The following is a 16,696-nucleotide window of genomic DNA, read 5'->3' as shown; positions in this document are numbered from 1 at the left end:
AGACTGCGGTCGACACAATTTTCGTCGGTTTTCTACATTTTTTATACTCCGTTGGTACAGTGGTCAGTGATCGTACACGCGAAATGCGAATGTATACGTGCATTTTAAAACCTATAATTATAAGTTAATTAGTAAATTATTATGCTTTATCTTATTTAGTCTGTATAGATATAATACGGTTTTTTGGCATCTTATTATTGTGACGCCTGATACCGCTATATAATATCTGAATGGGTAAATATTATTTTACACCTAATATTGCTGTTGTAAATTATGATACGATACGTACTATATAGAGTATAGACTATAGAGTACCCGAAAATAAAATATAAGCACAAAAAGACGCATTTTAAAACTTAACATACCTATAATAATAAAATTGTACACTTAACACTTATACCTATTAATTATTATATATAATATTAATATTATATGCATTTTTCGAAAACCGACTACAGCGATTACTATACTTTTGTCTTTTGACCAGATTACAGTTTATAGTCGTCGAATAATTAGCAGTAGGTAATCGCACGAAGTTTGATCACAGTATATTCAATTTGTTAGAATAGATTATTTCAGATTTAATCGATGTTCTATTCTATTCTATTCTATTATAGTTTGATAACGAAGATATTGTACGATGCATATTATTTATGGGCACAGTATAGGTATATATATTTAAGTATACGACATTATGAAACTTGTTCGTCCCAAACACCTATCAACTGTGATATTGTTTTTTTTTTCAGTGAACATTTTACTGTAAAAATTATTAAAGTAAATTATAGATATTATGCACAATGCATTATAATTATTTTAAGGGGGCTACTTTAATGTGATTCGATATCTTTTCTTAACTCTGAGTGATTATTCGATGAACGATAAATGAACGTAAATATTAGTATTACCTATACAGTGTTGAGGCATCATATAATAGTGCAGTGTAAGTTTATCCTTTATCCCTAAATTGATATTTTTTTAACATTATACTATATACTGTATTATACAGACATATTTCTCATAAAATTGGAAGTATAGTTTATGACGTGGTTTCACCATTTCGCTAAAGCTGGAAATAATTTTCAAAAAGTGTTATTTTCATGTAAATTTTGTGTTTAGACTTCAGATTACGGAAAATATTATTAGAGGTGGAAAATGTATAGGGTGACCATAATTTACGTCAATGTTTTAAAAGTTGAATTATTAACATTAATTAATTATTCAAATAAAGTAATAACTTATAAGTAAGTTTCGTGGTATAGGCAGCACAAACCATATTATTTAATATTATGGTTTTGTGGCAGTAAAGCAGTAGGTTAGATACAATATATTATGTAGTCGGCGGTTGGGTATATATAGTTGGTAGGTAGGAATATAAAATATATATATATATATATAAACAAGATTAGTCACAGTCATTGTATTATATTGTAATAATGTAATATATTATGTAGATATACGTATACTGTCGGAAGACGTACATAAAAACATGTTCGTATGTATTACAATGATATTGGCGTTGTTATAATAGTACATGGATTGTTATATATTATTATACTTAGTATAAGTATGTATGCTAATAGTAGTTCTAAGTATATAAACCGGGTTATACAGATTTTACATTATAAGACTGACGGGGATTAGGTATACCTACATTAAAATTATATGCAGTCTTCACCCAATTTTATAAGTTATAACCAGTGCTTGAATTGAAAAAAATATAGAAGGGGTATATGAAAATGAAAAGCTTTTTCTTTGTTTTTTTTTAAAAGGGAGGGGTCAGTCCCCCTTCACCTTCCCTCCGGAACCCCGTCCCCCATCCCACCAAATCAAGCAATGGTTATAAACTTATAACACAAAATGTCGGTTATCCTGCAGCATTAAATTTTAAATATATTAATATTATCCGGCATTCGTTTATATAAATATATATATTATATATTATACGCGACAAAATGGCAACAAAATGCAGTCACCTTCGTCGTATATTAGGTTTATCTGAAACCACACGATATAGGTTAAAGTATATTATTGTTATACGCGAACCAATAGTATATAATATAATGGTATAATGAACGTATTGTTATTTTTTTTTTGTTATATAGACAACGAACTAAAAATTACATTTTAAACGACCGCTTTGAATTTCCCTACGAAAGTCACTATATTATATAGCTTATATTATTATATGCAGGTAAATAAATAGAGAAAAAATTACTCCTGACGACCAATTAGATAGAGTGGTAAATATAAAATGAAATAGTATAGTAAAGTGGTGACGATTATGATGATGATAATAATAATATATTATATATCGCGTTTTGTACAAGTACCTATAAATATTTATTATAATAATATAATATATAACTATATTATGTCGTGTAAAACACTGAAGCGATGGACGCGCACGAGAATTACCGTTTAAAAATTACTGCGATTTCGATTGCACGCGAAGTTATATAGTTAATAATATATTATATTATATTATACACAGCCAACGATTTTCAAAATACTAGGTATTCCAGTTAAAGTAAAATAAAAAAAAAAACAGAATAATTTTTTCTCAATAGAAAAAAACCTCGTATAGATAGGTACTCCCCATCAGATTTGTACTCTTTTTATCGAACGTTTGTGCAACCGTGCAATAATATATTATGTACCTATATAGGTACAGGTCGTACAGTTATGCACTTAAACGTCATTATTATAATATATTATAAACTATATAGACAGTATAATATAATATATTCTCACAATCTCACACATATATACATATATATATATATTATATGACATATTATTATGGGTAGGTATAGGTGACAATATTATATGCGTACAATGTACGTATATACAAATTGATTGCAGTCACGTCGTGTTTGTAAAATAGTAGTGATAGTACATACCGGCTTACTCGGAAATATATCACGCAGAGAAACCTCTAAATACCGGACACTCTGGCTCGCTGGAATTATGACCGCCATATTTGCGGAGCCGATCTATGGTAGGTATTGTATGATGGGGCAATATGTTGGACTGTAAGGAAAACCGAGGAGTCAAGACTGAGGTTTTTAAAAGAATAATATTAAGAAGGATATAATATTCTGTACCCTACCGTAACCATAAACAGGAGAATGACGTAAAAGACAAAAAGATGAGCTACGCGACCTGTACCGGACATAGTAAATTAGATAAAAAGAAAAGGACTGGAATGGGTAGGTCACGCGTAGAGGAAACCTGAAGCCCTGATAAATACGACCGTAGAAGAGAATCTAAAAGGAAAATTACCTTTGGGTAGACTCCTTATGCGATGGGAGGCGAGGCAGACTTATGAAGATTGGCATATGTAGGCACATAATCATGAAGGATGGAGACAGTTATGTATGGATGTGTGGTCTATAAAAGGCAGTAGATAAAAAAATAATTTGTGAAGGTGTACGCTATTCGGTTATCGAACGATTGAGAACGTTATACCTTTTTGGTCATACGATTGAGAACACTTAAAATTAGCAAAGAACTTACTGCTGACCCAAAAAAGTCCCAAAAAAGAATACGATTAAGAACGAATTTACGTGCAACGTTGCCATATCATTTATTTGGCTATTGAAAGATTCATGCTTATACGCATAAAATAAATATTCTTGAAAAAGTCATCAATTAATAATTATAACCATATACAAATATATGGGCACCTAATAATATGTAATATAAACATATTAATAGAAAATGCTTACTACCATTTATTTCTTTAAAAATACTTTTATTCGAATTCTGATTTTAAGTATATCTGAAGACCACAATGTTTTCAAATTCCTGATGATTTTGTACTACTCAAGAAATGTACTGTGGCTATACGAACTTCAATTTTTCAAATGAAAATCCCAATTTTTTTACCGTTAATTATTTAGAGGGTTCTCTTGAAAATGTTGAAGTATCTAAATCAAAATTCTGAGAAGTAGTTTCTGAGTTATTAAAATATTTATACTAATGATAATAATCATTAAATATGGTTTTACAAAAATACAAACTATATTATGTAAGTAGTATTCGTTATACTTAAATCATTTTTATAAATTATTTATATTGATAGATCAATAGTAGGTAATTACTAACATTTTCAAATCATCTAAACCCCCAAATCTACCTAACCTATTGCCACAGGGCATGGACATATTATTCTTAGTACCTTGACTCTAACTATCGTAGCTATTTTCAATAATGTTTCGATTTGAGTTTCAATTAGAATTTTAATGACAATTAACATATAATAATATATTGCTGGATTATTTCAATATATTATATCATGCTCAAATTATCATTCGATTAAATCTGACAACGTTGAAAAAAAAATATATTGGGCGTTCTCAGTGGTATTACCAAAAATGCCATTCCCAATCGTATTTTACCGCGCTATTCAGAGGGTTCGGTTTGTAGAAAGCTTCTATAGTTTATTCCCAAAAATGTTGGGAAGTGTATTTGAAGAATATTTGGAAGTGTCCGTTATAGGGGAGGTTTCACTGTATATTCCTGTCTCAACTCTAAAAATGATGCATATAAATATATAATATAATATAAAATTTGTGTTGCAAATTATTACAAATTGGATACTAGTAATCTAAAAAAAAGTACGAAATTTCACTTTTCGGGTTGCCAGGCTGACGGACCTATATATAATGTTATAACTGTATTTGAACATTTGATTTAAATTAGTAGTTCTAGTCTTATAATAATCTATACACTGCAGTATCTCTCTAATGACGGGTTGCATGAACAATTACTAAATATTTATTGAATCAATAGTGTATGAGCTAATGGTCCCTTAAGGCTTAAACATTGCAAAAAAATTATACCTATTGATTGAGTTCTGATCGGAGGATGCTGGGGTGCCAACTTCACGTACGTTGATTTAGTGGCATACCTATTTTGTATTATAGTGTATGTAAGTATAAATCGATTACTAATTAGGTATACCACTGATTCGTTAAGAAACTTGAAAAAACGATTTTAATTATTTCTTTGGACCAACCGACAAAATATTATAAATTTTAATAATTTGTCCACATTAATATTATATAAGTAGGCAGAGACGCAGAGTAGTTGCTTTCCAAAATAATATGCTCCAACTATTTATATTAAATGGTAGAAAATAAAGTAATTGATGGGGGACAAGCACCGCGTGGTATAACACTATGTTATAATATTATACTTATAGCTACAGTATATAACAATATTATCGTGTAGTATTCGGAATATAATCATAAATAATATAATATGTATTATTATACTATGATAATACGCATATAACACACACACACACACACACACATTATATAATATAATATATAAATAATAAGTATAATAATTATCGTACCCACGAAAACAACAATGTACAGTCAGGGATAGATTATTATAATGGACCAATATAATAATAACATGTTCCTACCTTCACTGCACTGTGAGAAATACGCACGACGTTTCGTTCTATTATATTATTATTATGACTTCTATAAATCGTGGCGCGGACAAAACATAATATAGGCACCGCGGTCCACACAATACTACAATGTGGTGTTATTATAATAATATTATATTATATTATGGGTGGTATACAGCGTGTACACATCACACATAAATTTTATGAGAATAATATAATTCGAGATGCCGCGGAAAACAATAACTGCATTCGGGTGCACAGCCCATGGACAATCGCACGATTACCATAATCTCACCGCGACACAATAATAGGTACCTAATTATACCTACTCTATAATAATAATATATCGTATGCAACGATATAATTGTTATTTATTAATTTAATAATGTTCGTCCTGCGCTGCAACGTGCACTAAATAATATCGCAATATTAACTCGCAGAATACCGTTTTTTCGACTTAAAAACGTTTACGCTTCGTACCGGAAGCCGATGGCTGGTATATAATATTATAATTTTTTTGTCGTTTCGAGTCCATTTCACGGTCACAACGATCGATTTCATATTATTATAATGCTATACCGCATCGGACATATCGTATCTATAATATAATAATATTAAAAAGGCTGCAGTTATCTTTCCAGAACGCGAACACTGCGTCAATCGAGACATGTACCGTGTACCTCTATTATATTATTATATACAGGTAGTTTATTCACTGTTTACATACCTAATAATGTACACCTTATAGTATATACACAAACACAATAATAATGGATACATGATTATATCCGGTTTAGTTTGGGAAACTATTGTTTCACGCCCAGGAGAAAACATCTTTCGGGAGCAAATATAACAGAAATAATCAAAATCAAAATAAATTACTTCTCGACACGATATCACACACAGCTAATTATTAAAAATACGAAGTCGTCCGGTACAATCGTCCGATTCATTTTTATTGTTATATTATTGTTCGTAGAAAGTCCATTAAGTGCGCGTGTAGTACACCTGTATACATAATATATAAATTATAAATATATAATATAGCGCCTGACTATAGATATAATATGTTGTGCAAATACAAACCAAAAAAAAAAAATAATAAAGTATAAAATATAAATTACTTGCATGTAACCCGCGACTGTAATACTGCAGGAGAAATCTATAAAACAAAAGTTTTTTGTTCACGCCAAATCCGCCGGAAAACCATACACTCACTCACTCTCGCACACACACACACACACACACACACACACACACACACTCGTTGCAGGTCCGCGGAGTAAATCATTTAATAGATGTAATAACGCAGATGAATAGAGAGGTATACGTGGTTTCCTGTGAAAGACAAAAAAAAAAAAAACTTTTTAACGAAATATTCTGTGAATATTACATGACGCGCCTCGTTGCCTCTGCGTACGTTTGGATTATTGAAAAAAATCAAAAAAAAAATCTAGGTACGCGCGCCGAGGAATCTATTATTATATATTCGAAAACCAAAAATTATCTTTTTAAATCTCTAAAGAAAAAAAAGAAAAACCCTAGATATACCTATATTATGGTAGGTGTTCACATCCCGACACGTTTTTACCCCGCAGTGGTCGTCCGGCTAATAATATATAATAATAATTGTTATTATTATTGTCCGCGTCGGCCCGTAAAAAAACGTTTGACTTTCACTGTAGTTGCTATGCTGCCACTGCGCCACTGTTGCGCCGACAGTAAATGATAATGACGACGACGACAAAGGAAAAAAAACACTAATATTCTGTGATAGAAACATAAAAATTAAAGCTTCAAAGAATCGCCATAATTCAAAATCGTGAAATCGATCAGACTTTCGACCGCGCAATCAAAATAATATCTTTACAAAAATAATTACCAATACGATTTATTATTATGAAATTGAAGGGCCTCGCTGCTGCAGTAGGTGGGTCACGTTTCTAAAATATACGTATTTCACGTTTTCGGTGTGATGCGCGCTATACAATTATTTCTACAACACAAATATTGGTGTTAAAATGTGTTTTCGAGTTTTTCCACAACACAATATAATATATCAAACACTACAGCGCTGGTTATCCAATAAAATATCTATTTAATACACAATATAAAGAACCGAATTCGAATGTAACGTAAATATTGTGTACTATACGTTATAGGCGTATCTTTGGAGGATAATTGACTACATTGACTGAAATATTGCAGTATTTAAATATGTCATATCTTCCGGAAACTTGTACTGTGCAGTACAGCCTGTATTGTAGGTTTATTTCACAACAAATGTAAATAAAGTGAACTGAAAACAAACATATAATATTATGCTATCTATAGGTTTACTCTCGTAGTTGTTCAATAGCACCATATCAATAATCATCATCCGTACGCATAGCATTAGGACAGCTTATAATTTCGCACAATAACTATGTCGGTTTGAAATAATAATATATTTAAAAAACATCACGTAATTTGTTTTTGCGAGGACGTTTAAATGCCTTTCTTGATTTCAGTACCAGGGTAGCCAAACAAGTCGTTTTGTAAAAATACCCACAACTCGGTCAGTGGTTTAAGATGATCTATAACGCTGCAGTGTGTAGGGTGCCTCTCTATTGTGCTCATATATTATTATACAGTATTACATTATAAACGCTTTTGTCTTAATTCGTAATTTTTCTTTCTGTCGTAGGGGATGACGACCGACAGAATTCCCATATGGTTTTACGACAAGAAACTTTGGATCAACGACGCGGACAGGCGTACCACGTGCGCCGACGTGGCAACCACGTTGACGGGCCGCGGCAGTGACTACGCGGTGGCCGTCGACGGCGCGCACACGGCCACCATGGTGGCCGATCCTGGCGTCAGGGTGCTGAAGATCTGGCAGAGCCTGCGGCCGGACCAAAAGCTGTGCTTGCGAAAAGTGAGCGGCAATGGCTACTACCAACACCACCACCACCAACGCGATGGCGGAAACAACGTCGACAGCGGCGGCGGTTACGACGACGACGATGCAGCGTCCGAGATGAGTGGTTACCGTGGCGCTCACAGGAAGCGCCGCCGGGAGGTGGTGGTCAAGTATGCCTCGCGGACGGTGCACCCGAAGCGACTGAGCAACACGCAAGCGGCCGAGGAGCTACTGAAACTCATACTCGAGCAGAGCGACACGATCCGAGCGCAGCTGAAAAAGTTGCAGGACCGCGACAAGAAGATCGAGAAGATCGAGACGGAAACGCACAGGACCCGGGCGGACGCGTTGGGATCGAATTATCTGTTGGACGCGTACCTGGGGGGCGGCGGCGGTGGATGCGGCGACGACAAGGAGGAAAAAGACAGCGGCATCACCGAAGGCGCCAGTGTGGAGAACGACGACCACGACGACGATCACGATGACGACAACGAAGACGATAGAGGTTGTAGTGTTGGAGGAATAGGAGTTGTCGGCGAAATCGCAGACTCCGGAACTCCGCCGACGTCGTCGACGCAAGAGGCCATCGCCTACCTGGAGAGGATCGTCAAGATCAACAAGAAGCTGTACGAATTCGAGGAACGCCTGATCCGGTTGTACGTGAACGTGGAACGGTGCCGGGACCAGGAGCAACTGCTGGACGAGCTGAAACGGGCCGAGACCGAGATGGCCGACACCGAACGGATGTACCGCGAAAACACTCTGCTGATACGTGACACCGACACCGAACTGCGAGCCAGGCTGGGCTACATCGAACAGTTGCAGTACGAGGCGGCCATCGTGGACAGCGAGAACGAGTACCTGATGGGGTCCATCGAACACCTGCAAAGCCGACCCCACAACCCCCAGAACCAGGTCGAAAACTACCAACCCCACCATCATGCGGCCGCTTGTCGGGTGTTGGACACGTTGGTCTAGACCGGATGATTTCATCCGGTGCTGTAGCAGTGTGAAAATCCCCAATTGTTGAAATGTCTTTTTTATTATGTTTACCCTTATATTGTACATTGAAAACAGTGTGTTATTCGACTATACGTTATTATTACTTTGTATGTACATTTCAATAAATATTATTGTCGTTATTAAGATATTATTATATGATGACCGATTGTGTATAATATACGAGTGGTATTTAAAAAAAAAAATATTATTACTAACGGAATTTATGTTGTGATTAATGAACCTATGATTACACATTTATTAAAAAAAAAAGATTTGGCACTGTAATTTCTTAATAATTCACAATCGCATCAAACATAATATTTACATTTTATCAGTCTACAAGGCTAGTTTTATAATTTTAGTATTTTGCACTAGGCATATCAAACATGCAGAATCGTATATTATGGTAGACACAAACGTAAATTATAAAATAAAAACCTGACTTTACAGTTAAATGTATAGGATAATTAAATAATGTAACAATGGGTTTTTTCCCCTTTGGCATATTATAGTATACTTATAATAAATGTGTTTGCTAACCATAAACTATATCAATTCACATCAATTAAAAGTAAACATGTCATAAAAATATTTAATTTGATGGAACAGTGTTGAAGCATTGATGTTTATTTGCAATAATCAAGATAATTTTTTTTTATAGTAACAATACTATTTTTTGTTCCCCCAACACTATTTTTTATGTTAATAAACAATTATATTATATTTTATAAGGTTGCACCTTAGTGTTAAGAATATTTGTACCTACAGTAGAACTAAACCATCTCGGGTCCAAAGCCTTGGCAGATATTAGAAAAGAAAGATAAATGAGAAATTAAAATTTTTTTAAACAATTAATATATTATTGGTATATTACCATTACTTATTATTTTTTCATAATTATAACATACTAGCTGATCCCGTGCACTTAGTTTTCTGTCAAAAGTACCAACTCTATATGACTCAAACTTTGTTAAGTTCGTTATTTAATATTCGGTGTATGGTGTTCAAAATTTATCTTAACTCTTCTGTGCCTGGGATAAAAATTCTGATTCACAGCAGTATATTATGAGGTAGGCAGATCTGTTTGTACGTTACTTTATAATTTAACTCTAAAGTATCTAAGTTATACCAAGTATGTCACTGAACTCCTCCTAAATGGCTGGACTAATTGTGAATGCCGAGTCTGTCGACCAATATTTCCTCCTCACCCACGAATTGAATGAATACACTGATTTCACGGCAACCAATAATTATTACCATAATAGCTTTAAAACCCATGGTGATCATTTATAAACAAAAATTTCCACCGTAAATCTCTAAATTCCCGTTTGAGCACATACCCTGGTTGGACCCAGGGGGTTGATTTGTAGCCTAAGTGTTATTCTGATGTATAAGCTACATTATTATAGTTTCATTAAAATCCATTCAGTAATTTTTAAGTGAAAGAGTAACAAACATACTTGCAAACTTTCGCGTTGATAATATTAATAGGATTTATATGATTACTATTACTCTAACATTTGTAATTATTTATTTGACTTTTCAATACAAGACACGACCACAATCACAAGACTGTTTAACATATTACCTATCTAGCAGATATTACCGGAAGATCCAGGAGTTAAAACAGCTCGCACAAAATTTGGCTCCGCGATGGTTAACCAAGAAAGACAAATAATCAGGAGATGAATAATCGAGGTTCTACTGGAATAAAATACATATTAGAGCCAAGTTAATGAAGAGGAGTGTTAGACATAAATCTTTAACTATCAAGTTTACTATTAAATATAATGGGAAAAAATCTGTAAATAATTATAAACAAATGTATACCAAAGCATAATATTACTGTTAAGTAATTTATAATTTATAATTTTGTTTTTAAAATAAATAGAGTAAAAATGCAATATCCAATGTTTTATTTAATCAATTGAGGCATATTAGTAAAAAAAAAATGTATAATATTCTTAATTCTTAACTTAAGTTCCATTATGATTATTCTGTTTCCATTGCAACTGCTGGTACAGAATCGCTAGGAGGGGCACCACCAGGTCCGTCTTGTGGTGGCTGAGATCCACCACCTGATGAATCGGTTGTTGGAACAGGGGCTCTTCTTTCCTCACCTTCAATTAATGATAATTTTGATTGAGTTGTTTCCTCATCATAAATCTCAAATAGCTGATTTTTGCCCACAACAGCAATTGAAACATTCTATAAAATAAATTATACAAATTAATAATAGATCTGTTAACTTTAAATAAAAGTAATTACCTTTGAAGTTAGATTGACATCATTGGGAAGAGTGTCTCTCAAAGCTCTCATACCATGTTTCAATAATTCCTCCAAACTTGCCTCCTTAAATGCTTCTAAATTTCTTTCTAGGTATGTACGAGCACTTTGTGATCGTGAGCCAATAGCCATAGCTTTACAATTTGTGTAGTTTGCAGAAGGACATGTTTGGTAAATATGAGGACCATTATCCTATTCCAACATAGATACATTTTTAAACTATTAACTTTGTGATTCGTAGTGGCTTGAAGTAAGAACGGGCCATTGTTATTACACAATTTTAACCACTTTATACAACTTTATATGCACTGGAAATTTGAATTTTAGTTCACTAAGGCTAATATTATAGTAAGAAATATTAAAGCTTTAAATTTAGTGCCTAATAGGTGATAATAAAAGTTGACATCGATCATTCTTATACTAAGTCACAAAACTAAATTTTATGTATAATATTTATGAAGTAAATACTCACATCATAACCAGCAACAAGTAGACCAACCCCATATGGGCGTTTATCATACCGCTGTGTGCACAATTGCATTCTGTTGCTAACTTTGGTCATCAATCTATTAACTGGAAGATCATCTCCATGGGCAAATTTATGTGAAGAACATTCCGATCGCATATACTTGCTACAAACAAATAAATATAATTATTTATATATTAAATTTTAGGAGGTACTACATTATAGCTATAAAATAATTTCGGAAAACGTATATATCACTAAAGTTTAACCTAAGAATGCGAGCATCAGCCAATAAACCAGAGAATGAAAATCCAAGATGATCATCTACAAGTATAATTTTTTTTTGATAAGCAGATAGTTCATTTGGTGCACGCTTGAGTGCAACAATAGCAGCATGTGTCTTGTTCTTTAACGCAACTACTGCTGAACCTAATTTTACAGCTTCCATAGCATATTCCACTTGATGCAAGCGGCCCTGGGGACTCCATACTGTTACATCACTGTCATACTGATTACGAAACTGAAATAAAAAATAAAATAAATTAAAAATGTACCTAATAAAAACTACATTGAGGTGAATGAAAACTGAATATCAAGACCCAAGACAAACAAACAGTTGCAAAATAATTTGATTGTATCTCAATAATGCTATTTTTCAAGTAGTGATATTATATTGTGATGGTTACCTGATCAAGCATATCATAAATATATTTACTTAAAGATAATCTACCTTTAAGAATAGACTAATAATAGACCCAAAATTGCCAATATAAAGTTTTTTAAACAAAACTTTGTTGAATTTTTGGACTATTTAAATGAAATAAGTAAGAGAATTGTAATGCTTAAAATCATGACAGTAGTCAAATTCTGTGAACGATCTTAATGATTAAGCAACGATGAAAAGAAATTTAATAATTAAATATTGGAATAATATAGAACATAAATCATTGTCATAATACTATATTAAATTGGAATTCATCTCCCTAAAGATTATAACTTAAGAGTTAAGACAGACTAACAAACTATACTTTAACTAAATGACATATTATGTCTAAATTCTAAACATAATAAAGCTTCCATTGAAATAAACATAACGGAGTACCTATACAGTAAAGGTACTCTTTGCTTATAATATAATGAATAATAAACGATTTCCTATGGCTATATTAAATTCAATAACTTTGCAATATCTTTACACTAATTCTTCGGTTATTAGAGTTCGGGAAAGAAATAATAACAATAATGAATTATCGAACTTACCATAATGTTTGGATTGATTTCTTGTTATATTATACTTTGTTTCAAAAACGAACAGAACCAACTAATAAGAATCAAAAAGTCGAACAATGATTAGCGAATATTGTAATCTGTCGGAGAATATTATAATATCATTATTTTTTAGTGACTTGTTATTTTTCTTTGATCGAACTGAATTCAAGTATGAACCGGGACAACTGTTTGAGGTTAACACGATACAGTGGTGACAACCTGAGCACCCCGCACAGAAACACCGATAATACAGTTGATAATCACTAAAAAAATACACTTTGTAAAGTTTGTAATTTGTATTGTTATATTATTATTGTTAGTTCTTATTAGTTGTTACTATGTTTTACTGTGTACATAGTTTGTAATATTATCTAAATTTATTTTTTTTTACGCTAGGTACATCATTATTACCACAGATCATAATATAAATTATAATCTATGTTATTACTTACTAGTTACTATTATTATTATTTACTATAATACTGCTTCCATAATTCATAAATCACATTAATCACAATATTGACGAAATATTCTTAAATCTTTACTCTATTGAACTATCACAATAGCGATATTGTTATATTAAATTATCTAGGAATCAGTAGTTCTGGTATCCAGAATCTGACGCTTTCGGTCTAGTAATATTTCGTAAATATAATAACTATGGAAAACACAGAAAAGTATATTCCGGTGTGTGAATGCGAAGGCGAAGATTTTATGGAGATACCGTTGGAGAGCGATGGTACTCTGTCAACAGCTACACTGAGCGCATACTTTCCCGGAGTCACAGGTCTCAAGTTCCGTCTTGATTCATATTCACCGTATAGAGCACTTAGACTGTACGACGGTAAATTCCACGCTCCCGAAGGCAGTTGGGCTGGTCACAAGTTCTACTGTGTCCATCCCAAGGGTGTGTAACTATTAGCTACTTAATAATAACATTATGGTCCAAATTGAGTTGGCCTGTACCTTGGAGATGGGTTTTTCATGTTATATTATAATTATTTTTCCATAAAAGGTGATAAAAGAAAACTAGAAGAGACTGACTGCAAACCTTCTAAGGGTTACCACAGTATGAGTTGTACGGATCTGATTGTTTTGGGTTTACCTTATCAACTGTCAGAAACTCAAATGCGAGAATATTTTGTACAATTCGGAAAACTAGTCATGGTTCAGGTATTAAACATAGTTTGCATAAATTGAAAGTATATGACGACTTAATTCAATTTATGTTCAGATAAAGCGAGATGCGTCTGGAAATTCTAAAGGATTTGGGTTTATTCGATATGAAGATTATAGTTCTCAGGCAAAAGCCCTTGGACAGCGGCATTATGTTAATAATCGATGGGTTGAAGTCAAAATACCTGCCTCAAAAGTAATATTTTTTAGTATAGTTATTACTTTAAATACACGAACAACTGTTCGCTTACTATATCCATATGCACCCCCAGTTTGTTTAGATTCCATATTTTTTTTTGATTTTCAATTATATAGGTTTAACTTTAGTGTTTTAAGGTTACTAGGCTAAAATAAAAAAAATTAGATTAGAATATTGTATTTAATAATATTATAATCTTCTAAAAAGAAATTTCAGGTTACATACAAAGATTTGAAAACAGAACTTTTATTGTTATATTTTATTAGGAAGGATATTATTCTAAAGTACCGCACAAGATATTTGTCGGCCGCCTTACTGAAGATATTAGTGAACCTGATTTAAGTAAATATTTCTCTCAGTATGGCGAGATCACCGATGTATTCATACCAAAACCATTTAGAGCCTTTGGTTTTGTTACCTTTAATGATGCCTCTGTAGCACAAAGCCTCTGTGATGAAGACCATATTGTTAAAGGAGTATCTCTTCATATATCTGAAGCAAATCCTAAGTCTGACCAAAACAGGGTAAGTTTAATAACTGTTCGTTTTCATCTTTTTCAATTTTTATATACTGGTGCTGACATTGTATAGGATAAACAAGTTAGTAACCAACAACAATATATGAGCAGTGTTCTAACAAATGGAATGCTCGCTGCAGCACTTAACCAAGTTGCATATCAAACACAACCAATTCCTTACCAAACCCATCGTACGTATGGAAAAGTACAAGACTGGAAACGCCGGGGTAATTAATGTTAAATAAATGTTTAAAAAAATCTGCTATTTTTAGACTAAATTAATGTGAATTGTGATGGTTAAAGATTGACCAAAGGTGTTTTTTTCATCTTCCCTTCCTTTCATTTATCCTAGTCATATTAACTAACTAGTTCTCATATTTCAAACCAATTAAATAAAAAATACTTTTCAACTATTTAATTACTTAATCACATTGCAATTCATTTATAGTATTATGTGTTAAAAACAAATAAATTGTAATTTATGACTGTTATATTTTGTGAGTGTTATTATAAATATTGTGTGTTTTGGTTTTTTTTTTCATCTTTCCATTGAGTGTTGTTATAACTTATAATATATAAATAATTGCATTAGTAATAGTTTTCTACAAAATATTCGATACTACTTTGATGTAATGTGAGCATTTTCTAGCAGTTTACGACATGTGAGCGAGAGCGTGTGGTATTAATATGAATGATGGATGTATCAGCCTAGTCATCAATTTTAAAGGTGAGAATTCCATGGTCCTTTTAAACGTTTTCCTTACATCCAAATAATGTTTAATATATTACCTATTTAGAATTGGGTAATTATTTATATCATTATTGTCTTTATATAAATATTTAAAATAGAGTGGATGTTAGTGAATTAATTTTAAAATAAGTTTTAATGTATATATATACATTTATATACAAAAGATTAGATCAGATTAGTTAGTTAAATTCAATTTTGTTAATTTTATTACATTGAAGTTTTTTTTTAAATTTATTGAACAAACAATACTTTAATAAAAAAACACAAAAATAAATGATATAAAAATTTAATATTTTAAGATAAAATTGGGTCTTTAAACGTAAATTATACATTCAATATTAGAACTGTGGTAGGTTTACATATATCCTACAATAGTCCTACTTAACCCAAAGAGAAGACCCTCATTTATTCATGCCAATATTAATGAAGAGTATTTTCTTGTAAATATCTAGTTTTTTTATGTTCATTTTACTGTTGAGTTTTTAAGTATAAGGTTTAAAACTTGTAATTCTAGGACTTTGAGCACTTGTATTTAATTTTTGCTCTTAAGAAGATGTGATACCCGCATATGTTGTCTCCGTCTTACTGGTGCATAATATAGCAAATTTTACGCTCAGCAAAACACGTGTAGCTCCGTTGGTTTAAAAATTAGAGTGAATTGACCTCTTATCAAATCTAAAGGTAAGATTATTAT

General features: G+C 32.3%; 3 protein-coding genes across 9 annotated transcripts in view; 2 read left to right on the top strand and 1 right to left on the bottom strand.

Moving 5' to 3' along the window:
• The window catches only part of LOC100161885, a 45,309-nt gene extending 35,817 nt beyond the window's left edge, over nucleotides 1-9,492 (top strand). For all 4 annotated transcript variants that reach the window (XM_029487751.1, XM_029487753.1, XM_029487752.1 and 1 more), the window contains one exon: nucleotides 8,118-9,492. In XM_029487751.1, coding sequence (XP_029343611.1) covers nucleotides 8,118-9,314 — 1,197 coding nt within the window. In that variant the 3' untranslated portion in view covers nucleotides 9,315-9,492. The remainder of the gene's footprint in view (nucleotides 1-8,117) is intronic.
• Nucleotides 9,493-11,167: 1,675 nt separating this feature from the next.
• Nucleotides 11,168-13,435, bottom strand: LOC100164683 (proteasome subunit alpha type-1). Its single transcript, NM_001293396.1, is given in 5 exon segments — nucleotides 11,168-11,546; nucleotides 11,607-11,816; nucleotides 12,097-12,256; nucleotides 12,360-12,610; nucleotides 13,351-13,435. Coding segments are annotated over 5 exon segments (840 nt in total). The 5' UTR covers nucleotides 13,354-13,435; the 3' UTR covers nucleotides 11,168-11,330.
• Nucleotides 13,436-13,677: 242 nt separating this feature from the next.
• The window catches only part of LOC100163943 (TAR DNA binding protein-like), a 3,808-nt gene continuing 789 nt past the window's right edge, over nucleotides 13,678-16,696 (top strand). The window contains exons 1-6 of one of the 4 annotated variants that reach the window (XR_511049.3): nucleotides 13,683-14,266; nucleotides 14,375-14,532; nucleotides 14,594-14,731; nucleotides 15,001-15,258; nucleotides 15,325-15,478; nucleotides 15,904-15,978. Coding sequence is in view for 2 of the 4 variants with exons in the window: in NM_001162972.1 (NP_001156444.1) it covers nucleotides 14,020-14,266; nucleotides 14,375-14,532; nucleotides 14,594-14,731; nucleotides 15,001-15,258; nucleotides 15,325-15,478 (955 nt within the window). In the remaining 2 variants the exon portion in view is untranslated. Of the gene's footprint in view, nucleotides 14,267-14,374; nucleotides 14,533-14,593; nucleotides 14,732-15,000; nucleotides 15,259-15,324; nucleotides 15,479-15,900; nucleotides 15,979-16,696 lie in introns of all 4 variants that reach the window. The other 3 variants (XR_001680061.2, NM_001162972.1, XM_029486067.1) reach the window with 3 other exon arrangements.

The sequence above is a fragment of the Acyrthosiphon pisum genome, chromosome A1 (assembly GCF_005508785.2).
Source record: "Acyrthosiphon pisum isolate AL4f chromosome A1, pea_aphid_22Mar2018_4r6ur, whole genome shotgun sequence".
Classification (NCBI taxonomy): domain Eukaryota; kingdom Metazoa; phylum Arthropoda; class Insecta; order Hemiptera; family Aphididae; genus Acyrthosiphon; species Acyrthosiphon pisum.
The sequence above is the reverse complement of the archived record's forward strand: the minus strand, read 5'-3'. Positions and strand labels throughout refer to the sequence as shown.